The following is a 26,343-nucleotide window of genomic DNA, read 5'->3' as shown; positions in this document are numbered from 1 at the left end:
AATCTTTACAATATGTTTTTAAATAGAAAATAATTGTTGAAAATTTTAATTCCTCTTTCTTACCGAGACCATCATCGAGAATTAAAAGATGACACGAAAACACCTACAAATACATACTTTAAGTCTTAATTATGCAGAGATTATTTAATTATTCTGAAATGAAGCACTACAAATCACAGAACTCAAATCCAATCATTATAAAAATCAACAAATCTCAACAAGTTCAGAACACCTCTGAAGATGCCCAGACAAGCACTATTTAATGTCATTAATACAATGCAGAGTTACAGAATTGCTAAAATTTCCACGGCATTTTCAGTGTAAAACATTATCCCGATGTGCAATCTTAGCTTCTACTTTTTGCCCGAGATATTTACTTCCTTTTTCCCCAAAAATTGCTTGGTTTCCACGAGCTGTTAAAGCTTTCATCAATGACAGAATGTTCCTAAGCAGTAGTTCCAATAATTAGGAGACATTTAACATAAACCTTGTGTCTGTGCTAGCATTGAAGCCTGAATCACCAATATAGTTCAAAAAAGATGAGATGCACTGGCTTGAGAGCACTTCTGGGAAATCCAACATAAACAAACCCATTTTTTAGTCTGGAGAGAAATTGGCCAGGATGGGCCAATTTTCCCATCACTAATGAGCCAGGCACCAAAATATTTATCTGGTGGTGAGCAACATGAACACATACCACACACTTCAGGCAACTTGGGGCTGGAAGTGCTCCGGAGGATGTGGCATTGCCTCCAGCGGGATCCCAGCACCCTGCTCCAGAAAGAGACCACATACCCTGGAAGCTGTTGGGAAGCTTTGATCATTCCCATCCAAGGATCACTCACGTACCCCCGAAGACAAACCCTGCTACCAGACATGTGGCACAGCAATGACATGGGCTGTAGCCGCATCGTCCACATGTATGAGACCAGTGCTAAAATGACCATGCTTTCCAGCTTGAAAGAGATTCAAAGAGGTTAAATCTCAGAATTAAATGCAGAATGCAGTTTGTCCTATTTGTTGAGTATTTCTCTAACATTGCAAAAACCCAAACAGTTCTTTAACTGTGGAATGCAACACAGCAAAATGGTGCCAGCACTAGAGGAACCTGCCCAGCAACCTCCCTACCGACTCCCAGCCCTTCCCTCTACACTGCCTGGCTTGCAACAACAAGCAAGAGACCGACAGAAGACGTACGAACATATTTCTACATTTTCAAAGCCTTCCCTTTGAAAAGCTGGAAGCTACCTGTTCCTAACCCCATTCCCCAAAGGTGCTTAATTTGCCTTTTTCCTTCTGTCTTCTGCTTGTGAGGGAAGAGACATGTTATTATTGCGCTACTTGCATCCCGATTTCAGCCCCCTCCTCCCAGAGCTGCACACTCGCAGCAGGAGGTGATATGCACCATATTGCACAAAAGCAGATCTTTTATGTGACATCTTTGTCTGCTGCCATTTGCCACGGATGGGGCCACTGCTCCCACTCCAAATGTATTCTTGCTTCCTCCTCCACCTAAAGACAGCTAATTGCAGAGCCTGTATCTCTAGGCACAGGCATGCAGGCTTTCCAGTGTAAAGCGTTTTAAAGCTCTCGACACCATATGAAATGCTCTCCCCTGTTCTATTGTGGTAAATATGACTCAAAACTGCACATCAGTTATCTCCTCTTTCCAAAACATCACTAAGAAAGAACCCAATTTTAAATCTTCTGTAGGAATTTAGACCCAGTTCATCTGTTTCTCTTGTCTCCTATAGCCAGGTACATCTGAAGCTAATCCAAATTCCCTAGGTCAAGCCTCGTTTGTGCTTGGTTATTCATAACATCACCAGAAAAGGCTACAGGAGGATTTGTTCATACCGAGATCATTTGAAGGGGAGCATAGTTGGGGGGGGGGGGGGGGGCCAGAAATCTTTTTGTTGCTGGCATCTATCAATCTGCTGGGGCTGAAGTGAGATCCTTCAGAGACTGAGTACAGGAGCATTCCCATGTCCTCGGAGCATCACACCTGGACAGCAGGTTGATGACATTAGCACAGTCTCACCTAGGCTCGGTATGCTTCCCACAGACTGAAACACTTCAGACAGCAGAGGTCCATCCTAAACTCCTTGCATTGCTAGCACAGGTGATAATTTATATTTATCATTAGTAGAAATTTTTACGTTTAGAGAGAGTCAAGACATGATTTAGTCAGTAAGAAGTAGGGACAGAGTGTCATGGACTGCATCTACACCAGAAGCATGACTTGCAGCAAGAGGTGATGGCAATTACAATCTCTCCCCTTGCTCTTACTGCACTTGAAGCACAAGACAGCAGCAGAGTTGGAAAATGCCTTTCTGTCCCATGCACTCCAATAGCCTACACTTCAATGTGCAGCCAGGAGCGACAAAAGGTTCCTTACAGCTGCTCGTTGTTCTGCAGCTGGGGGTTTGTCTATAAACCAGCTTATCACAGGCTAGAGATACAGATATTTTCTTACTCAATGATTTAATTTACTCTATGCAAGTTGGTGTCAGGACATTCTCATTTCTTGAGAATGATGGAGGCTTGCTTCCAGTTAGCTGTGGTCCCTAGGAACTACTGAGTTAAAGCCATTCTTAAACTGTCAGAGCATCCGCACACTAAAAATAGCTGTAAAAATCTATCTGTAGTGAAAACAATGCTGGTTTGTGCAGAATACCTCCAGCATAAGGCAGTGCCATGGACTACTTCTCTTGATCAATTACTAACTTTCAGTACAGATGCAAAATGGGGAATGTCCTCAAAAAAATTAATAGTAATTGAGTTTTAAAATCTAGTCTGACCAAACAAAAAGTCTCAGATACACAGAGACAGGCTCTGCTGCAGCATCAACCAGATTTAAGAGGCACTCTTCTTCCACAGAGCAGGGACTGTCACCTTTAACAAATCATTAAGCCCCTCCGTGACTTGACTTCCTCATTTATAGGACGGTTATTTGCAAGGTGCTCTCCCAAACCACAGCCACTGGCAGGTGTAAAAGGGAGGGGAGGAAACTAATGGCTCCCTGACTTGACAAGGTCACTCGGGTCTGAAGGAAGATCAAACATGTGAAAGAAGAGAAAACCCAAGATAATCCATTTTGCAGCACTGCCGGAGGACACGGAGCCTGACCTACTCTCCTTTAGAAGAGAAAAGAAATGCAAAGGACCGCAGTGGTTTCCGGGAAGGCTCAAGTCTGCCAAGAGATGCCAAAGCGTTCGGGTTCAAAATGATATTTCGACAAGGTGTTTGCTTTGTCAGAAGATGATGTCCAGCCCTGTGACTGCTTCAGCAATCAGTGGTAGCTGATGCATGGACCACATTAGCATCATCTCCAGAGAGAGCCTGTTTTCTCCCACTTGAGTCACAGATAAGATGCTACAATGACAGCAGAAGTCTGGGCAAGTGAAACATATGCCATTCTGGAGTGGCAGGAAAGCTCTAGTGACTCGGATTTGCTCCTTACGGACATCCAAAGCGAGCAGAGTAATCTTCTCACTGTTTCTTACAGTTGTCACTGAGAAAAAACAGTGTACAAAGGTTGGATGGCAGCAGAAAGGTAGAGAAAGCAGGCACAAGAAATCTGAAAATAAAACCAAACTCCTCTGTACCTTGCACAGATGGGAGGAAATTTCTCTGTAAAGTTCCCATCATCACAGAAACCCCTTCTGCTATGTAAAGAAGCAATTTACCTTTGAGGCAGAGAGGAAATACAGCAGAGGGATAAAGCAAGATAAACATAAAGTGTGGATCAAAGAGAGAAAAAAAAAGAAGGTAAAAAAGTGGAAAAGCACTGATGGGGGAAGCTGGGTGAAAGACAAGGAGGAACTGTTAACAGCTGAAATAAACATTTTATTGCATCCGCACTTAAATTAAAGCACTTTAAACACGGGGTGACTGCTAAGTAACTCCCTTTGCAAGGAGCGGATTTGTGACTAACATCACAAGAATCAACAATGCCCAATTTTCACTGCCAGCAGATGCGCGGCAGTTATCAGGTGCAGATAAGGTGACAATAATTGGTCAATGAGTTTTGAGGTCAGCAGTAATGCCCGTGGTGGAACAAAAACACAGAACATATGGCATTTCATGTGCTGAAACTGTCAGACTCATAATTAACTGATTAGAGTACATATGGTGCTCACAGACAGTGTAAATCTCTCAATGTAAAAAATGCTGGAGACCATTGAAGGTGTCAGCATGAGTCTTCCCTGCAAATCTCTCTTCATTAAAGTTTCATACAGAGCCAAGTGTGTTGTAATAAAATCGCTATTAATGGAGTTATATTTATGATGATTTCTCTTTTGTGCAGCTGCATTTAACTTTTCAAACACTAAACTCCACATCAGAGCTTTTTCACAGTAGCTGCTGCATGACAGAAGCTTCTTGTTTTGTCATATTTACCTTGAAATTAGAAGTAATGGGAGCAAGGTAGTAAAAGTTAACCATGGTTGGCAAGAAAACTGTTAATACCACCAGTATCAAAACAAAAACTCATGCCGTGACATAAATACGGCTACAATTCTGTTTATTTTAAGTGTTTATAGCAGGCTGGCCAGGGACAAACTCATTCCCTCTTCAGTTCCAAAACACACTTTTAAAAAGATGGTGAGTGACACTTCATTAACCACGTGAAATAGGCTGACACAGCCTGCTTGCTTTTCCAGCCACCATTTCAGATGGCATTCTGCTTTGCATCTCCCTCCTGCTTTACATTCAACACTCTGTAAAGTGCTTTCTTCAACCAGATCGGTGTTGTAGAGTAGGGCGTGAGGCTGGGGGCGGGCAGTTCTGGGAGCATAAAGCAATCATTTTTGGTACCAGAACAGACTACGTGTTTGCATGTCCATGCATTAGAGATCCAGCTTTTCTCATCAGCCATCAGCAAAGAGGATTTTAAAAGTTCCCCATCAGCCTTTCTTTGTCTTCCAGTCTTCTGCCCCATCAGGCTCTGATAGGACTAGTTCTTACGCAGCAACACTGCGTCTCTGAAGTGATCCGGGGTGAAAGCATCCTTCTGTATTTTGGTTTCTAGAAAGGTGCCTGTAATCCAGGCAATGTCTGCGATGCAGATGCAGCAGCGCTCCCAGCAGCTGTCCTGCCCAGTGAGGGCTGGGGAATGAGGGAGTCAGGCACAACTCAGTGTATCACCTAACTCCATCCTCCCAGCATACATTAATAAACTACTCACACGCAACCCTCCAGGGCTTACACACTCCTCTCTCATTCTCTGCGTTCTTTTTAACGGCTTCCTGCCTCCATTTATACATCAAGCAAAGGACTTATCAGAGACCTCATCTCCCTAATGAGTTAAAAGCTGTTGCCTCAGCCCAAAATCTTCCTAGTGCCATGTGGTTTCCTCCTCTTTCCTACTGCGTTATCACTATCACCCCATCTTCACCAGAGAGCCTCCTGCCTCACACAGACCTGCTGCTGGAATGGATGGGAAAGTCTCCATTTTCAGAGTAAGGAAAAATCCCTCTTAAGAACATCCCTTCTTCCCTCTATGGCTTATTCAGAGGTGGGGCTGCTGGTAACAGTTTAGGGCAGCCAGAAGAAACAGAAAAAAAACAGTATCAAAGGGCTCTCTGCTAGGGAGCATAGAAAGAGATTTTGGTAAATTAAGTACTCTGTAGCAAAAAAAGAGAAAAAAACTTGATAAAAGAAGTCAGGGAAGAGAGACATGGTGCATGGTGTGAATTTTAAGGTTTATGAACAAAGCTGAAAGGTAGAAGCTAAAAAATGTAATGCAAGAGGATGCATTTGCCTTAGAGGCTCTAAGGGCTTTTTTAAACTCAGGATGCTCCTAGACCACAGCAATACCTGCAGTGCACAGGGACCGTGCAAAGGCTGCTCCTGCAACAACCACACAGCATTCCCAGTGCATGCTGAGCTGCCAGAAGCACTCCTCTGTGAGCATAACTGTGGTTGCCCACAGTGGTATATCCTCTGTTAACTAGGGATTTAATTGTTTTCCACACAGTTGGTTAAAAACTTAGTCTAGCAAAAAGTAATAGTGTCAGCCTGGCCTTTTCAGCTCAGATCCATAACTCTCTTTCTTTGCAGCCTCCCCAGACCTTACCTGGATCTAATCGAAATAGTTGTGCACATTGTTGCTTTGCTGCCACGTGCGTGATGCTCACAGATGGGCTATTCTCATTCTTCTGTGCCACTCTACAAGCTGATTGTGTGCTGCCCTCCCAAGCCCATCCACACCAGGGGCTCCCAGGATGCCCCGACCCTTCTGCCGCACTTGACTTAAATGTGTCGAGTTCCCTTTTTCCTTCCTCGTCCCAGCCCTCCACATCAGAGACTGTTTTTCCCACATCTCAGAAACAACTGAGGCTCCAAGGTGCCTCATTCCTGCTGTCTCCTCTGTTTGTGAGATGAGTCATGCAGGTGTCAACATTTCTAAAATTTGTACAGAGGCTCAGCAGAGCTGAGAGGGTGCAGAGCATTATGTTAGAAGTTATTAATAGCTGCTATCGGCCAGTTCTTTGATCTACAGACAGTTGATTACAGCTGCTGCTCCTGATGATGAGACACCAGGAGTCCTGCCTGTACCTCAATTTTCCTTTCCAGTTTTCAGATTTTTACTGAAACAAAAAACTTTCCCCCAAAATTTCAAAACAGATGGGATTCAGCAGTCAACACTACAGTCAGAAAGGCAAACACAGTATGAAGTTTTACTTTACAAGGGGAATATCAGGTCTTTGAATCCTGCTTCTAGCAAGTCTTTGAAAGGCTTAAAGGTTGACATCACGCAAAACAAACCTCCAGAGAACACAGCTCCTTTCCAAAATTTTCCATGTAGCCCTTAATCCACATCCATGAAAAAAAACTTAGAATTTGTTCCCTATAAATAAAGGGGTGTAGCAATTGGTTCGCACGCTCTTCCATGCTTTCATCTGAAGAAGAAAGGGTAATTCGTTATTGCCCAAAGACACCATGCACATCTGACCCATTCAGGGAAACAATTCAGGAAATCTCCCTGCAACAACCTAGAGCCACTGTTGGAAACAACTAAGAATACAGGATAAAATAGCCACCTATCATTTTATGTCAGCATCATCTAATCCTGCTCTGTCTGGTGGTAAGCAAAATAGTGATCAAAAAACAACATAGAGAAACATTCTGAGACAGACAAATTCAGGCAAATTTCCATTTCATCTGATGTTACCAGCTAACTTCTCTATCAACTTGCCCAAAACTTCACAGAATTCCTTTTCTGAGAAACAGGGATGAAGTGGGTCTATACCATGATACTGATCGATACCATACTACTCTGCTCTGCTTACTAAGGCTTTAAAGGACATTGGAGCCAGTATTGCCTGACTTAAGTACCCACCTACCAACACAAGAACAGAGCGTTTTTAAGGATGCCAGAAGCAACAAAAAGGTTTGTGCACAGTAAGACAATTCATTCTACGGCTTGAACATGAACCCGAGGAGCATCAATTTCTACAAGTTTTACTCCATTTGAATTATGACATCTATAAATCTGTACAATGGTGGAACTAGGCATGAAGAAAGGAAAACTCACATACTTATGACTATTGTAAAGCCTATGTAATAAAACTGCCAAGCTTTAAGATCACAGACATATTCCAAATATTTCAACTCATGACCACAAAGCCCATTCCACTACAACAAACTACAACAGAGAAGAGAGGAACTATTTGGCAAACACATGCTAACATTTACCTCATTACAGTCACATTTCAGGTTACAAATTTTCAGAGAGAACTAAAAATAATACAAGAATTCCTTCAAGAAATACTTCTATCTTTGGAGACAATGTTTTTTCTTACAGAAAACCTAACAAAAAGCATATAATAGAGTTACTGGTATTCTGGGGTTTTCAGGCCCAATGCCAAGAAGTAAAGAATTAACAACAGACACATACTTTACTTCCTCAACCCTTGGAGTAAAGCTCTTAGAAACACGCACTTGCTCACACTGTGTACAGAAGGGCCTTGCTACACATGCGATATAGTGAATCACTTAGACTAGACCACAGAGAAGACACCACACCTGCTACAATTCATTACCCCTTTACTTGCCCTTTATACAACTTGTCCTTTACGCAACCCTTTAACCCGCAGGGACTAGTTGTGACTCCACCCCTGCAGTCTAGCTGTGCTTAACACAAAGCAGACTCATCACACCCAAAGATGATTATTCTTGACTCCTGCCAGCTTCAGGTGCAGAATAATAACTTGAGAGTCTTATTGATCCTGGAATTTTGAAGTCTGAATTTTGCAAATCTCTTTTCTGTGAGAGCAGACCACATCACTAGGCAATTCAATCTTAAAGGTCTCAACTACTTCACCCCTGGGGTTAGTGCATGATGGTTCTTTATTACCTCCAGCTCAGTGTTATGAGCATGCAGCTTCTGCACCATCTCCTCAGCCTCACGCATACGGCGGTTCAGTTGGGGCGAGTGCTCCGAAGGGGTCAGCTCGCTGTCGTATGACTCCAGAATTGCTCGCATCCCATCACGCTCCTGTCAGGAAGAACAGAAACCACCTTTAGGGTTAAAGCCCCTGACCACACTCCGAGGAGAGGGTTTCCAGAACAATATTTGGTATTTTTGCCCATTGTTCCTTCACATGGCAAAGAAACCCTGAATGGATATACACCTATCGTCTTCATATTGGCATCAAGCCACAGACATGAACACAGAGTTCTAATAAAATAAATGTTGCTGCTCTGAAAACTGAAAAATTGGGCTGTCTTGTGTATATAAAACCACATATCCCTTGCAGGAAAGCAACATGCATGCACTCTAACAAGCAGATGGCAACTGAAAACAGAGCCTGCCTTCTTTTTGGAGACATTATTCTAATTCAACATGGCTGAATGGGTTTCTTCAGCAAAATATTTAGTGTAGTACTTGACATTTTTCCTGCCAAAGAGTTCCAGCAATGAACGAACAGAATTGTCACAACAGAAATGAAACAGATTTGACAACGAACAAAGTGGCTGAGAGCAAATATCCTCTAAATGGTATGTGACTTATCACTTGTAAAACACTGCAATGCTCAGTGTTTATAATAAATACTTTTTCAGAGGTTAATATCTCACAGACAAAATGTGTGGCTCACTTCGCTCTTTGCTGGCAATTTTAACCAAGCATTTGCAGAGAAAGACAAAAAGGAGGATCCCTCTCCCCTCCCTGAGAGCGTTCGCACTCCCAGGTATAAAGCTGGGGCTGAAAGCTAAAGGTAAAACTTTTTGTGTGGGCCCCTGGTTGAAGTATTTCCTAAAGCGTTCCCAACTTCAGACAGCACCTAATGCCCACCTCCAAGGCACTGATGGAGAAGAAGAATGGGGACAAAAGGCTGAAAATTTCAAAACATCAGGTGTGTTTTAAGGAGATTACCGTTTACGGTGCAATATGCATACAGGGATTAGGCAGCTGATGAAGTGCTTTATCTTTTGACTACATGGAAGAACCTTGATGTTTGTGAGGCTACAGAACAGGGTCAAAGAAGCACAGGCCCTGGGTATAAATCCAAAGAACAAAAACTCCTAGGAAATCTTACAGTGCTGCCTCCCTTCATTGCTGAAGTTTGCTACCTTGCCCTGTTACAGAAATACTCAAGTGCTCTGGACAAACCAGTTCTCTCGTGTGAATTCTGCCACCACAAAACCCCGAAATATTATTAGAAGATCACTCAGCTTTATAGCTGTGCAGTTCACATCCATACCAGGCCACTGCCACTACACTGAACCCGGAGCACTTCACAAACCCAGCTTGGCCGCGCTGAAATGCTTCGCTGGGATCCTGCTCTCTTGGGGAAATCAGGAATTGCCAGGGTAGAAAAAAAAATATCCTTTCCTCTCACGTCCCCCAATGAAACAGGTTGTAGTTCAGATAGTGAAGGTGATGCTAACTGCTCAGCCAAGCAAGCCTGTATACAAAGGTTATCTCCTCCTTTCAAATCTAAAGGTCAAAGACTGAACATGGATAGCAAGTGTATGCTTGGAAAAGGGAAGGAACATTCAAATTTAAGGTGTGAAAATAAGATGAGGGGCACTGCCAGAGGTACAGCGTGTGTTCAGAGCACGTCATGGATTGAAAGGTCAGCCAAGATGGTTGGGTTGGTCAGCAGGTAAAAGGACCCCAAGACCAAAGGACAGCCTGAGGCTGAAGGAACAGAGATAATAAAATAATAAAGAAAAACAGGTTTTAACATAAATTGTACTAGAAGCTATTACTAGCTCCTTGCTCAGGTCTGAGTGTAGAGAAATACTTTTCCAAGGAAAGAACGGTTTTACCATAGTTTAGAAAGAATTATTCATCTGACAGACATATGAAAGGAAATACTTCCATGTTACTGCAGAAGGAGAAAACTCAAACCCAGCCCCAGGACACCTGCCTTATAATGAACTTGTTTAGCAGAAAGGCAGCAGTACAGGATCGCTCCATCCTCCTCCTCCCCCTCCAACGTACACACACATCACCCAGCCTGCCCAGTCCACTCTCCATAAGGCAAACTGCTTTTGCGCAGATGACTTTCATTCCCCATTTATTGTAGAATCATTGTCTAGAGCACAGAAGAGAACGTAATGACAGCGCTTAGCGAAGGTATTGGTTTGATCTTTGCATGTTGTTGCAATTAGATCTGCAATTACAGCATCCTCTCTCTTTCTCTACTCCTAGCTGCTCCACTATACTCATTTTCTACTAAGCATATTTCATCGATGTGATAATTTAACACTGGAATGTTCTCTCCATTACAGCAGTGCAGTCCCAAAATCCTTAGCATTTTTGCAACAGCAAACAGGACCTCTAGCAATTCCCATCACACTTGGCTTCCAATTAACTGCTGAATATTAGGTCATTCAAGTCATCCCCAGCAAGATCCTAGCCGTTCCCCAAGCTGTTCAGCTCCAAGGAGGACAAACTTCTGCTTTCATGTTAGGATGGGAAAACTGCATGCAAGCAGGACATCCCTACAGGCTGTCTTTCCCTTAAAATCAGCTACAGACTTTGCCCTTCAAAGCCTTTCTCTTAAAGGAAGAGTAAACTTCTCTAGAGAAAACACACACAGTAAACACAGAACAAGCTGTATTGGAAAAAAAGGTGCTGAAAAGCTGAAATAAAGGGCAGTACAACTAAACACTTGATCCTGGAGTTTAGTTCTCCTCTTTAATTATTTCTAAATATTAATACTGTAATGAAATCAATTCTCAGCTTCCAACAAGTGGTCCCCAGCTCCATTTTTTAAATTTCTCCCCATCAAGAGCACTTACTGAAAGCTTTTCCCTCCCTCCTAAAGATCTTGTTAGTTTGGCAGGAAACAGAAGTTCTTGTTGAGAAGTCCTCTGTCTAAAAATTCCCTGAAATGTAATCCTAATTTAGTAATTGCTGCAATATCTCCTCATCCCACACAACAGGATATTCCCCAAGCCCCATCAAAAACCTCCCCAGGGACTTTCAGATGCCTTTTCTAACCTTTTTCCAATACCTCTGCTTTCCTGCTTTCTATCAGGACAGTATTCATCAGAATTACTAAAAAGCAGTTCCTCTGGGAATTTCCAAAATTTACCCAGCACAGGGCATCTCTGCTAACTCACCATGGACCTTACACTGGTACACTTCCAGGTGCTCTTCACCTTGACTAGTTTTAAATCACACCAGAACAGAAATGCAGCTTACTCTAAACATGCCCTAAAAGCAGATTGGGTTTGATGTTTATTATAAACCTAGGAAATTAATGCCCTACAGCAAACACTGGTGCAGCAGCTTGCAGCTGTGTTTGAGGAGATGTAAGTTTGAAAAAGAGGAAAGATATTGATTTTTTCACAGGTTGAACAGTTTCCCTTTCTTCTGCCAGCAACAGCGAATTCACCAAATACGCCTCCTACTATTGCGTAAGTAACAAAAAGGAAAACACGTTTTGCAATCTTAACCAAAAACTAGAGCTAATCCCATGAAAATCTGCTATGGGAAAGTACAGGTTGGCACCTCTGCAAACTGCCATCCTTAAGATAAAGCTTCTCTCCAGTCCTCCCACCAGCTCCTCTGTTCCCTCTATGTAAAGCCAAAATTCAACCTGGTTGGCAATTAGCTTGAAGCTAAGGGAAAGTCTCTTTTCCCTTAGAGGGCTACCAGAGGGGTTTAGAAACAGCAGTAATATAAGTGGGCTCCTCCAAGCCTTTTGGGTTAATTTTAGGGAAAGACCTGAGAACTATTCACAAAAGCCCCATCACCATCATCCCTACCAATATCCCCCATGTCACTGAAGCAGTGCTACCGCACAGCTCCAAGGGCAGCCTGCAGCTTCAAATACCCGCACACTGAGGAGTATGAGAGTGACTCCCAGCTGTGTACTGGAAGCAACTGAAGAGTAAAATATAGCCAAAAAAATTTAAAAAGCCATCTGACCTTATATACATACATATAAACTCAGGCCCTATTCCTGTTGATGCTCGTTAGCCCCTCCTCAAACACATACACACAATTCACCACAGACTTTCTAATTAGTTGAAGAAAAGAAAAATCAATAAGAAAGAAATTAAAGTTACAAATCTAACTGAAGTCACTCACACACCCAGGGAAAATTTGTTCCTGGGGTAAAGTTTATCTAGTGTCATAATTTTATTGAAATCCTATATCTTCCTATTGACTTTTATCGTTTCAAGCTGGATGCCAGAGTTATCATTATTAGAGTCTCAGTGTTGCTTGCAGGCCTGAGGTTTGGGTTTGGGTTTTTTTTCTTCCTTTTATAAAACAAGCTGTAATTGTTTGGTTTATTGATCAATAAATCTTTCAACTGCCTCTGTTCACCCAGCTTCTGTTCTGGTAAGTCTCCTGCACCATTCTCTGAAAGAAAATATGGGGTTGTTGTTTTTTAAAGAACAGATTGTTTTGTCATTAGCAATGAAAGAGCAGGAATTGTGCCGGTCGGTTCCGATAATGGCTTTTTAATGACAGATTCTAGTCACAGTAAAATCTGCTTTATTTCCACACGAGTGAACTTCAACTATTAATCCACAACCCAAACGCACAGCTCACTTGCTCTCTCACTTCTGCATGGGTTAGAGCCTGGCAGAGGAGACAGACTTTGTAAAGTGGAATCATAATGATATTTCCCACTCAGTGCTTTTTTGATGGTACAGAAATATTCCTGTTCCTAGCATTAGATGAGCTTTTTTGTTTAATTAATGATAATTTTTGGAGAATGTTAATAGACTGCTTCATTATAAGAAATCAGTGGCAAGATTTCCCCCTCCTCTTCCTCTCCAGACTCCTAACTCCAAATTAGTTGTAATAAGAGAAAATTTTGAGACTGAAGCAAGATATGGAGCTTCAACATCAAACAGATGCTATTTGCAATCAGGTATAATTTAGCTAACTATTCCTCGTAAAAACACAAATAAAAAGAGAAAGATGACTGTGTAACAGAGGTCTATGCTTTCTTGCTTTAAGCTATACAAATACATACAAAGAAAAAGGGAGATGGTAACTGGGGCTTGACCAGATGTTTAACATCAGTAAAATTAGCAGTGTGAGATGTGGGAACATAAGCCAAAATATGGTCAGAAATAACTGAAGACAACTTAAATCTATTAGACTGTGTCAGGACCTATTGACAAAATATACCCTTAGGATACTTCAAAAATTAGTCACGGTAATCTCTGGTCCAGGAGCAACTATTTTTGATGAACTCACAAATGGCACGACGGGTCCTGAAAATAGGACACAGGAACAGATCCAACCTTTTAAAATAAGGATGGATGAGAAGATGCAGACTCTGGCAATTATATATCAGTTCAACATTTTGGTATCTCACAAAATACTTGAAGGAAACATTAACAATAAAATAGCAAGCAGCTAGAGAAGAATTAGGGACACGAGACAATCAAATGAGCCTTAATATGAATAATATCAAACCAGTCTAATTTCCTTCTTTGACAGGTAACTTGTCTGCTGAATAAAGGCAAACAATAAATGTGATAAAACTCAACTTCAGTGATGTGTTTATCAAAGAGGAGGATTACTATTCAATAACATCTCTGTAATTTAGAGAAACTAATTTGTATCAAGGTGATGGAATCCATGAAAGCGAAGCAGAGAGCCCTGCATGTTGTGTAGCAGCACAGACACCAGGTACCATTAATAGGCTGCAGCATCATTTGGCATCTACCCCTTCTCAAAACTGCCCATTTGCACCTTCCTCACAGGAACCATGTGCATCCCACTTCAAGCTCCTTGGGATACAGGCAGCTGCCCTATACACCACGGAAAAGCGTTAGCCAGGGAACGTGCACAGGGCTACTGACAATTAACAGGTTCTGCCCCAATCTGATGGCTGGAGGAATCGATAAGGAATTGATACACTGTTAAACCTTATTTTGTAATTAGGCTTCCCTCTTCAAAGACTATGTTGTTCACATCCCATTGCCTTATGGAAAATGGGGGGGGAAAAGTAAAAACAAAGTGACAGCAAGACCCAAGAAACAGGGGCCTGAAGGCAGAGCTGTGGCTAAAGGCACATTAGGTCAGACTTGGCTATTACAGGAACGCATCTAAAGGAGCTACATCCCCTCAGCTCCTGACCCTCTTGGAGCACTGCTAACAAGAGCTAATTGAGCCTTCCAGAACAGACAAAAAACCCAAGAGTTCTATGCCAAATAAATCCAGCAAAAATTAAATTACCAGAAACTTTTCAAATCCTCCTTGTCTACAGCAGCATCTACTATCACCAGAAGGCAAATGGCTCCCCTTCCTCTTACCACCCTTAACTTTTGTACTAATCATCTTTAAACCAAATTTTTCTATTCCCAAACCTCCAAATAGCTTCCTTCTCAGCTACAGCCATTTCCCAACATATCTCTCTGTGGCTGACCTATTTTCACATTACTTTGCAAATTAGAACTGACTGCAGACACATATGTATACACACACCATTGACTTTCTACTCAAGACCTCAATTAAAACAGCATTTACAAAAAAGCCCGTTAACTCCATAAAAACATGCAGCAGATTTCACTACCCTTGCACTGACAAGAACATTAGGGAATGGTTTTTCAAAATATCCTTACCTCTCGAATGTGACTTTCTATATATGAAACCTCTGCCTGCATTTTTGCCCCTCAAGCCAATAGAAGGCTATTGCAGGAGTCTGAAGATGGATTTAACCTATAAAGAAGTCCAGGTACCGCCATCTGTATCTAACCTGAATACGTGGAAGAGAGGTCAGAAAGACTCATGTACTCTGTAACCACAAGCACACAGTAAACCAGGAATTAAGCATCCCTGTCTCTCACAACTGATGGTTTTCATCACTTTTTCTGATGCTCTCATAATGGAGTCTAGGAAAGGTGCCGTAACATTAAGGTTGAACACCAACTTTCCACCGAAGGTTGGAAGTCTGGAGAAAGCAGCCACCGGGGCAACTGTGGTGAGAAGAGGGCACAACCAGGCAGAGAGCCTAAGAAAGACAATCAAAGGCTAATTTGAGGTGCAAGAACAAGGCATTCAGAGACATTCTTAGCTTCCCAACCATAATTTCTTAAATTTTGGAGAGACTTTGCAATCTGACTGCTCTTTTGGCAAACATTCAGCAGGCACCTTTAAATGTGTACCTATAAATACCTGTGCATCTTACATGCTCTTATATTCCATAAGTTTTTCTCCAGTTTTACAGTTCTTCCTTTCTAGCTCTTGTCCCTCACCTCCAACACTTCTCTGCAGAGGACTAAGGTTACCTTATATCCTGGCAATGGACCAGAGCAAATAAATCCACTGTAACTCTTTTAATCTGTTTCTGATAAATCCCCTGCTTATTATCTTCTGGAAAATTGTGTATGGTCTCTAAAAGCCTCATTTTGCTTATAGCACACACATATGCTAGCTGACAAGCAATCACACAACTGACACTGCAACAAACTAAATATTATCTGACTAAAATACCCCTGGGGTTCTCATTTCACCGTGAGTTTAACATGTTTAGTTATGTTTCCTAACCTCCTGCTGCCGTGAAGTAATTTCATGATTTTTCTTCATTTAACTCCCTTCTACCAGAATGCTCACCACTGCCTACCTCTAGCACAAGCTTGCTTTTCTATCTCGGTGTATTTCTCATCTCTTCATTCAAAAAAAAAAAAAACCCTCTTCTTTTTACTATTTCTCTTAGCCCCACTGCTCAAGCGGCAGCAATCTTGCACAAGTGTGAAGCTGCCTTATTCACCTGCCTCAGCACAGAGCCACTCTCCATCTGACACCGGTATCTGACACTGTGTACACAGTTCACATTTGAAAAACAATCATTTCTTTAAAAAAAAAAAAAAAAAAAGAATTAACACCATACCTTCTTTAACCTAGCCACTAGATTACCATCACTGGCAGAGGGAAGGAATACAACTGACAAGGAAATGTATTCATCCTTACTTACTGGCAACAGAAAAGTAATATTTTATTCATCTACTTAAAAAAAAAGAAGAAAAAAAAAAGAAGAAAGAAAAAGCCTTATTCAACCCTGAAAAGAAAGTTTTTGTGAGGGTACATCAGATTCTTCTATTCTGCCAGTGTCTACAGCACATAAAAATTCAGCCCTATGTTCATTCCTTACCCTCGCATTTCTTTTTCTTCCTGCCTACTAAGTAACCCAGATATTGGCCTCTAAATCTCTTAACAGCCAGTTTCCTGCAGTTTTAACCACTTAAATATCATTAACTTGGGAGAAAAGTAAACTGAACTGTGCTCTAAGCCGGTGCAGTTATCTCTGCAAAAATAGAGGAGGAGGAATCGCGCCGCTGTCCAGGCTCTGTTCCTGGGGTATTCAGGCTAAAACAGAACTAAAGCAGGAGGGCAAATCTCTTGCATCAGATTGAGAGGACAGAAAAACCAGGGGCCTGAGTTCATCTGATCAGCTCAACACAGCACATTCCATTGAACTTGAAAAGTAATTTCTTGGTCCCCTTACGATGAGTCAACAACTCTAGAAGTATAGCAGCTGTGGCTTTTTGAAAAAGGCAAAGAAAAAGGGCTTTTTAGCTAATGCTTTAGAATATACATCACCTGACTGCTTTATTAGAAAATATTAATAATTTCCCACATTTTACTTAATTCATAAAACATTCCCTCTACTATCCCCGGGGTATAAAAGATGAGCGACTTCAGTAAGAGTTTCAGAAATTATACATCAAGTTATCTCCTAGGTCACCCATAGCATACCTGTATTATCTTTAAAGGATTCTCGTGGGCACAGGGGACACAGCTCCTTGCCCTCACAGCCCAGCGATGCCTCCTTAGGAAGAGGACACCGCACAGAGAAGACTAAAAGGTCTGGCTATGTAGCTGCTGCAATACGACTGTCTGAGGCAAGCGAGTGAAGTAACGTGCACCTTAACGTACATAAAGCCTACAGACACCCACAGCACCTACACTGCAAATCACCGCATTGTGTCTGACTAAATTTGCAAGCCACAGGGTAATTACTGTCCCATAACTACTAGGGAACTGCCCAGAAGCCCACAATATTCACAGATCCACCCTGATGCAGAATACAGAGGGTAAAAAACCCAAACAGCCCACACATACAATACGACATCCAGTGCCTACCCAGCCCTGATGCTCAAGCTGTTGACCAAAAACCATAAAGCATTTTGTTAAGTACAGGAGGCACAGTGTGCAACTTCCAGACTACATAAGCCATCTATAAGGCAAAAGAATACATAAACATACTCTCCTTGAAATAATATAACCATAAAGGGTCATTTCTCACCCAAGCCGTGCTTCCAACAGTAAGACTGGGCTAGCTTAAGGGACAGCTTATTCAATCACACCCAATGATTTATCTAGAGCAAAGCAGTAATAAGCCATTACTTTGAACTAAAATTCTATGACTTATTTGGATATGGTCAAAATACTAATTTCACATTATGTAACACAAATTTCACTTTACCTGCATGATGTGGGTTACATGTTTTAACCCTTTGAAAATATGAATGAACAGTCATTTTAACGCTTTGAGTAGATAAGCCAACTAAAAAGGTTAAAACACAAACTGCACCAAGCAACATTTCCTCAGGGTTTTTTTAAGATCAGTTTATTCTCTCAACCCAGAGCACATTTCAGACAACACCCACACTACATGTCTCATTAGCTTAATCAGGAGCCATCTTCAGGGCTTGGTCTCAGACAGCAAGTAAACACCACGAAGCTCGGCTACTCTTTAACCTTGTGAACTGCACTTCTGAAACAGTTTTCCGCACTTAAAATAGAAAATGTGCCACCTCTGGATTGCAGCTTCTCAAGCAGAGGTTTGTCATATGCTGGCACTTGAATCCCGTATAAATGTCAGTGCAGGTTGGCAGAGAAGACCATGAACCACCCCTCTGTGCCTGGGATCCCGTTCCTCGAGACCCAGATATGGCGAAGAACAAAATCAGATGCTTAAGAACCAGGTACAAGGACCACATCAGGCAGGTACAAGATTACGGTGCTTTGCCACCATTCCAGTTGCACCTTCACCTTGGGTTTCCCAACTCCAAAAAAATGACATTTAATAAATCGTTTTGAAAAGCAAGCTCTCATTGACAACTCCTCTGGATATTTTTATTGATCATGTAAATATCCACTCTCTTTCTGAACCCTGATAAATTCCTGACCTTGAAGTTTTCTGGTGGAAATGAATCCTATTGCTTTTTTCATTGCTTGAAAATGTATTTTCTTTTATCAGTTTTTAATTTGCCACCTTTCAGCTTCATTGAACACCTTTGTTCTTGCATTGCACAGACAGGGAAAACAACAGCTCCCAAACAACTTCTCTAAACCATTCATTCATTAGACTCTGCGCTTTCAACTTGTCACCTCTTATTCAACTACTTTTTAAGGTAAACAAGTCCAATCTTCAGTTTTCCAGCAATAACTGCTTTCCCGGTTTTTCACATTCTCATCAGCCGTTTCTGACTGCTGCTCTCATTCTGCAGCATCCTCACCTGAAGTGGGTTGATGAGGAATAAATGAAGAGAAACAGTGAGGATGCACTGCAAGTCGCTGGTCCCTTCCCCACCTCTCTGTGAGTTAACAGGTACACCCTCACCCAGCTTCTGGCTGGCTCAAGAGCTCGTGATCCCGAAACCTGCTGCCCATCAAACTCTTTCACATCCAAGTTACCCACAGACCCCGCTCCACCAGCACGTCCCCACATGCGAGGACCCCCTGACTGCGCTCAGTGCCAACTACATGGGTTGGCAAACATCTACGGCTCAACAACTTCAGCCCTTCAACAGAGAAGCAGGACAAGGTGCTCTCCCAAAAGCTGCTGAGCCAGGGGATGGCAAAAGCCCAGCAATTTGGTTTGGGAACATGGCAGGCAATCACCTCCTCAACCACACCTAGCAGACAAGAGAAGAGAAGAGATTGCACGTCTACACCTACGAAGGAACTTCCAGCCCTTGTGACAACAGCCCACATATACAGATCTCCTCAAATTTTAAACATTTCAGAAATTAAACTATTACCCTTAAAATAGCCTACAAGTTAGTAGACCTAGTATTAATATTAGCTGCCACTCAGTGAACACCTTCCTTTTACAGTGTCACCAGAGCGCTGGTTAATTCACACAGACAAAACGACGTTCCTTTCTTTGTTCTCCCTCCACTGCCTCTGCAATATTAAGTCAACAAAATCTTCCCTCAAAACTGCACTGACATCAAGAATGTTATGCTCAAACCATTAGACAAAACGTGAAGCACTGAAGTCATGCTTCATTAAAAACAAGTGGAAAAATCAGTTTACCAGAAGAAAAACATTATTTAGGAAATATATTCATTATATACATCTGAAAGAGAATGATGATTAAATGTATAAGACCAAAACATTCATCAGTCTTTCAATTAATATTTGACCACAAAATTATGCACGTTCCTATTTATTTACATTTTATTTTCAGCAAAACTACATAGCAATAAAGAGCAAAATGACAGTATAAAAAAATCTACTTTGTTGCAAACTAAAACCATTGGTTTCCTTTCATACTAATGAACTGCCACGTATCAGAGAACAAAACGGACTATCAGCTTCTCTACTTCCAGGCACAACTTCATCAAAGTGAATAGAATATGGTATAATCACAGAAATGATTGTCAAAAGAAAAGACACAGTAACAGAGGGAAGAAGTCTCTCCCTGTCACATAACATCACGGAAAGAGCTGCTAAATAGCAGACAGTTAATGATGAAGATGAACTCCTACTTCCATACTGCAACACACCCACAATGCAGAACTTTCTGGATAACGTGGAGGCACTCATGTTGAATTTTAGCCTTTCCTATGTTCCACATACCAGAAAGGTATACCAAAGGACACTCAATCCACCACAGGCAGAATTACAGAATTTTTAATTTGCAATGAAGTAACTCCTCAAGAAGACAAAAAGGTGAGAACAGACCCATTTGCACTGCAATATTTAAGCATACAACACTCATGACTACATTTTCCCATCTCTGGAAAAAAGTCCATTGTGATGTGTCAGGAAATACTATCAGAGCTATTTTTATTATCCTAAATAAAAAAAAAAAGTTTAAAATGAAGTCACATATCTGTTGCTATATTTGGTTCTTCTGCTTCCATTTGTGAAATACCTTTACAACATTTAATAAAATGTCTTCTCTCTAATTGCCTTACAATAAAAATAAACCTGGCCAGCGCTCTCCTGACTTAGTAAAATCTTTCTCAAATACAGCTGTATCTTACCAGCGAATGCTATATGAGATGACACCATTTTCAATATAGTCTATTATCAGCAATAGATTGACTCAAAGTTGCACAACAGTTGAGGTTTGAAAGCTGCTCTGGAGACTGTCTACCCCAATGTCCCAGCCCTCCTGGATCCCCCTTCTCTCCAGAAGCGTATTCCATGGGATTCTTCCGAGCAGGTTCATGAACAGATCAAACTCCGCTCTCCTGAAGTCCAGGGCTGCGATCCTGCTATTTGCCTTGTTCCCTTCTCTCAGGAGTCATTTTAAATTACTTTAACAGCATCCTTATCATCCATCTTAGGTTGTTCAAAAAAGCCTCCACAATCAACATAAAATCACTTGATACCACAAGCACAAGAACGGCTGGTTTAGAGCTGAAGGGAAGACAACAGGTAACAAGAACAAATCATTCAGCTAGAATTTATGACCACCTCACAATCACTCTTCTCAACTTATACCAAAAAGCTGTTCCTATTTCACTTGCCAAGTATTATTTTTCAGACTTGTCCCTATTATTTCACCTCCAATAATAACATATATGAGCTCTACCACATTAAAAGAAAGCATCACTACTGTATTGCCTTTGTCAGTGCAGTCTCAAAAGATGCGACCATGATTACTAATTCACTAGGACTCTTCGGCTTATTGAGGGTAAGAACAGAAGCACCCAAAAAGCAGCAAGTGATAAGTTTCTGCCTCTGTCTTACTGTGCACATCAAGGATGCTAAACACACACACAAACAAAATCAACAATCAAGGCTATGCAAAAGTCGTCTTGTGCAAAACACCTGCCTCAAGTCCATGGAAGAAGTAGTGCAAATTTTACAGCATATGTCAAATCTTTTCAACTTTTTCCCTGAATCAAATTAGTTACTAATGAAACAGTTTATGATTAATACTTACTTAAGTCAAGAAGTAAATTGAGGAAAAAGCTATGAGTTGAACATGAGCAAATCAGATTGGCTCCAGATATATGCTAATGCTGTATCTTTAGAAGTCTTCAATTTCTGAACACACTCTGTATTAGATCATCACATAATATCCTCTAGTAGCATTCCTGAAACATGATGCAGAAGGTACAAGCAGTTGATGTACTTGTGAAATACAGATGCACCTTCTAATGATGTACCTTCTAATGATCCAAATATGTGCAGTCTCACAAAGGCATGTGTCTCACTGACCACACACACAGAGCTCCAACAGAGAGCTCCCTTCAGAGAAATATTGATCCTATCCACCTCAGGCTCGCTTGCTGAAACCAGGCTGGCTCACAGTCTCTGTCATTTGGATTTCCCCCTCGGTCCAAGGCAGCAGGACACTGAGGAGCTATGGCCATGGAGGGAGGAGAGGGCAAAGCACAGTCCATCAGTCCTGTCTGTACTCTGAGCTGCTGGGGCAGCACCTCAGAAGAGTGAACAGAACAGAAAATAGCTGCTAGAAATTATATCCTAAGCCTATAAGCACAATACTAGGCAAAAATTTATTACCTTTTTCTCTAGAGCAGTCTTTTACATATTTGAAGATCTGTTTCTCCGCAGTATTGGGTAGTGTAATTCTTCACTCTTTCCTCTTACGTTTTACCATTTCCCTAGATGGTTAATAAATATCCATTCATCTCCAGAAACTGAGAGGAACCACTGCAGTATCTCTCACACAGGGTTATCCAAACCTGGACTGGAAGGAGAGCCAGGAATGAATGAGATAGGGATTAAGGACAAGAAATCACTTTGTAATTGAAAACTCAGGGCCAGTCACCATGAAGCAAAATGCAGGAGGCTCGCAGAGCCACACTAAAAATCAAAGTAGAAAAGAAATGTATGTGGTCTAATATTGGCTCAGGCCCCAATTTTTATTAAGGTTCTGCACTTGCACATCCCACAGGTTACCTCATTTTAACACCGATCCCTAGAAACTTTGAATTTAAAACCAAATATGGTACTAATTGAAAACCCCTCCTCATCAAGCCTGTGGCAAAGATTGTAGGCACAGAATGGAAACTTTAATTGTACTTAGGTTTTGGATGTGTGGAAAAGGAAGAAAAAAATACTGCCTGTTCAGCATGTATGAAGGAGGAAGACATGAAAAGAATAAATAGCTTGAAAACTAGGGAGCTCTGAAGTTTTCATTTCAAAAGAGAAAAAAAAAACTTTACGCAAAATTTTAAGAACTTCAGAGGAACACAAGCAAATAAAGGAATTGAACTCCAGCTGAAGTTTGTGTGCTTCTAAAACAATGTACATATTCAAACATCTTTATCAACAGTTTAATACCATAAACAAAAAACCAGCAGCATAACAAATGAACTTTTTAGATAGCCCTTCTCCCTGCCTTCTTGTGTGGTACCAAAAGGCAACAGCTGCTCACTTTCTGCATCACAAGCACTGTTCTCACACTGGCACACTAATGGGTTTTCTGACAAGGCAAACACTAATATTAGATACTGCTCTTATTAGCTCAGATCAGAGAGTGTGCTGTTAAACCCTGTAGGTACCACACTCTGTAGAGGTTGCTCTCTATTTCACAAATCATATGTAATTGCCTCTTTAATATCAGCCACTGAATTGAGTTGAACACCATCATTCTTCTCTAAATTCAACATTTGTGCACTTCAAATACATATATCTCATACTTAAAGAATACATTTTACAGTAAAAATATTTCAAAAGCTTAGAATTGAAGTTATTAGACAATTTAACCCACTGATACAAACAGCAAAGAGAAAAGCAAAGCCATGCTCCAAAGAGCAATTTCTTTTTCACTAGCCATATGAAGAAACAGGGGGTCTCTGAAGTGGTTTTAAACTCTGATGTTTGAATGTATGGTATGCAATTGATATGGCTGTTACTTGTAACACCACAGGAGCACGTTACAAATAACTCTGTGTTATTTATAAGCATTGTGCTGTTTTGCACACCAGCGCGGCGCGAGAGGCACGGCATCCCACAGCAAATGCCAACTGTAAGGAAAGTTTTTCTGTCATGTTTGCACAAACTTGGGCACACACTAGCCTAAGTTTGCTAGCAATTGCTGAAGGCTGGCAGAAACCACGGCACCGGGAACGGGCACACGCCTGTGCAGGCATCGCACGCGCGGGGCTCAGCAAGTGCAAATAAGCGAGAACCTCACAGGGGTGGTGGGAGACGGGAAACAAATACGAGCTGGGCTTACTTCTGCATTCAATGTTAAGAAAATTCACGTGGTCTCTACTGTTTCTGTTACCAGAACATTCTAAACAGCCGCGAGGCTGCTGACCAAGAAATGACAGCCTGTCTGTGCTGGATGGTTACAGCAATCACTAGGCTCTTGCTCAGTGTGGACCTGGAGCTCTCTGAAAGGGGAGGACCATTACTCATCACTAATGCTTAACTTCCACACTGCTCTCCTGCTAAGCTCACTAACGGTCCAGCATGCTAATGGATATTCAGGAAATTTTCTTTTTCTTTTTCCTTTCTTCTCATCTACAGTCTTACCTGCTATGTTAGAACTGATTTAATTACTGCTAAATCATCTCCAACAATGTACACCAAGGCTACCCTTGAATTTCTTCAAGAGGTGTGTTTTTATCCCTTAATTTGTCCTGCTTTTTCACTTATTGTGGGAATAGTTAAACTGCATTTCTCCAATTTGCTTTTTAAATTGAAAAGATTACTGTCAAGAGGTGCAAGTTCCATAATTTCCTGCCACTTATAGATGACATTAGTCTCTTCCTTGTTCATACCTACTGATACAATGCTGTCTCCTGGCACATCAACTTTAAAAAAGTAAATGCAATTTAAGTTTCACCATGCAGCTCACAAAGAAAGATATCTGCACGTTATAATTGATTCCTCTTCTGATCTCACCGGTTAACAAAAATAATTGAATTTGGTACCCTTTTTAACACATTCACGTATCCCTTTACAGTTCCAAGTTGAACATACTCCCTGCTTTTGTCCTTGGTCTCATTTTCAAAAACTTTTATCTTTAGTTCGCCAATCTAGCACAAGCAAGAGACTCTCCAGTCTGGGGAAAACTGGAGCAGAGACAATTAAGACAGGAGAGAAGCAGAAGGAAAAATGCAGTATAATATATGCAAAAGCAGATGTCTTATGAGGACACTATTATAAGTAACTTGTTCATGGAACTCTTCCACTTTGCAGTATAGAAGTATAGGACTACCTTTAAGTTTTTATGCTGCACTTTTAAGCAGTCTATCTTAAAAGCAGCCTATTATGGAAGTTCAGCATTACCACCTCCATTTCCAGAAGGGGAAACCGATGCCCTGCAAGATGAAGTGGTTGTGGTCATTAGCAGCTTAGAAGAACTGGGCTAAAACACAGACCTCTTTCAAGTCTCTGTCTGGGGATCTTCCCAGTGATTAGGTCATTCTTATCAAAACAACAAAAAAAATGTGTTTATCAACTACGCACCAGCTCTGTTTAGAAAAGGATTACCGCTATTGTGCAGCCACTTCTAAGATGCTGCCTTTCCTGACATCACACCAGAGAAAGGCAAAACCAGAAAGAAACAGTAAAGGAAAGCAGAGATGTTAACAAGTACGAACATTCCCAAGGTGTTCCTGTTACACATGCTCCAAATTCTTGACATGCCGAAGTCATGAAAGATGGAGGGAAGCCTAATTCCTTTCTAACTATTTCTGCAGAAGAAATGATCAGTACCTACCAGAATCAACCAAAATATGGCTTTGAATTGTAGGAATAAAAGAGGAAATATGAAGGTGCTGCTTTGTGACACTGCAAGATCATCCCTCTGGAGATGAAAATCAACAGTTTCACCTCTAGCCACTGATGCTTTGTCCTGTCCCTTGTATGAGCAAAGGAACTCACACCATTCACAAGCAAAAAGTTTCTCACTTTCTTCTAGAGTTAGCTTTCTGCTGATGTAGCTTCAGAAACTTCATTTTCAAACCAGTTCTGCACAAAGAAAATGACTGAAGCATTTAGTTTGGGAAGGGGAGAAGGGAAGAGGGACCATCCCTTTCACAGCGACATGTTGGATAGGCTTAGCTGTGCTGTGACACAGACCGCTCGTTAAGTGAAAAAGCACAAGTTTTAGGTCACAAACCCAGAAATTACTTCCAGCAGCACAAAGCCAGAGTTCCCTGTAATCTGCACTTCACACATAGGCAAGGAAAGAAGCCACTCCTGATCTCACAGCCATAAAAAAGCCATCCTTCAGCAAAACTGAACAGAGCTACATTTGCAGACTAACTCGTCAAGCTGCTGAATTTATTTATATGCAGCAACAGAACCATGTAAGGATCAAATAAAATTAATTCTGTCTAATAACAAATTAATTGTCCATGCCAACCTCTAATGTCTCCATCATCAAATGAATTTCCATGTTATTTACCCACCACAACTTCCCACGGGGAAGGAGAAAGACAGCTGCTTAGATTAAAGAACGAAACAGAAGAGCCTCCTAGACAAAGGATCTTTTCATTTTCTAAATGATTGCTCTACTCCAAAACATCTTATGAGAAATAATGGATTTTTTTTTTATTCTTTTAACAAAACCAAGATGCAAACTGCCGGATTTGATGCTGCTATTTCATTGTCTCAGAACTGAATGCAACAACTTCTAGTGGTAAGGAGAGATAGGCTCATGTAGAAATAATGTTCCCATT

General features: G+C 41.3%; 1 protein-coding gene across 3 annotated transcripts in view; it reads right to left on the bottom strand.

The window, feature by feature from the left end:
* The window catches only part of MAD1L1 (mitotic arrest deficient 1 like 1), a 375,955-nt gene that overhangs the window by 206,761 nt on the left and 142,851 nt on the right, over positions 1-26,343 (bottom strand). For all 3 annotated transcript variants that reach the window (XM_075058834.1, XM_075058837.1, XM_075058835.1), the window contains exon 12: positions 8,363-8,503. In XM_075058834.1, the coding sequence (XP_074914935.1) occupies positions 8,363-8,503 (141 nt within the window). The remainder of the gene's footprint in view (positions 1-8,362; positions 8,504-26,343) is intronic.

The sequence above is a fragment of the Buteo buteo genome, chromosome 27 (genome assembly GCF_964188355.1).
Source record: "Buteo buteo chromosome 27, bButBut1.hap1.1, whole genome shotgun sequence".
Classification (NCBI taxonomy): Eukaryota; Metazoa; Chordata; class Aves; order Accipitriformes; family Accipitridae; genus Buteo; species Buteo buteo.
The sequence above is the reverse complement of the archived record's forward strand: the minus strand, read 5'-3'. Positions and strand labels throughout refer to the sequence as shown.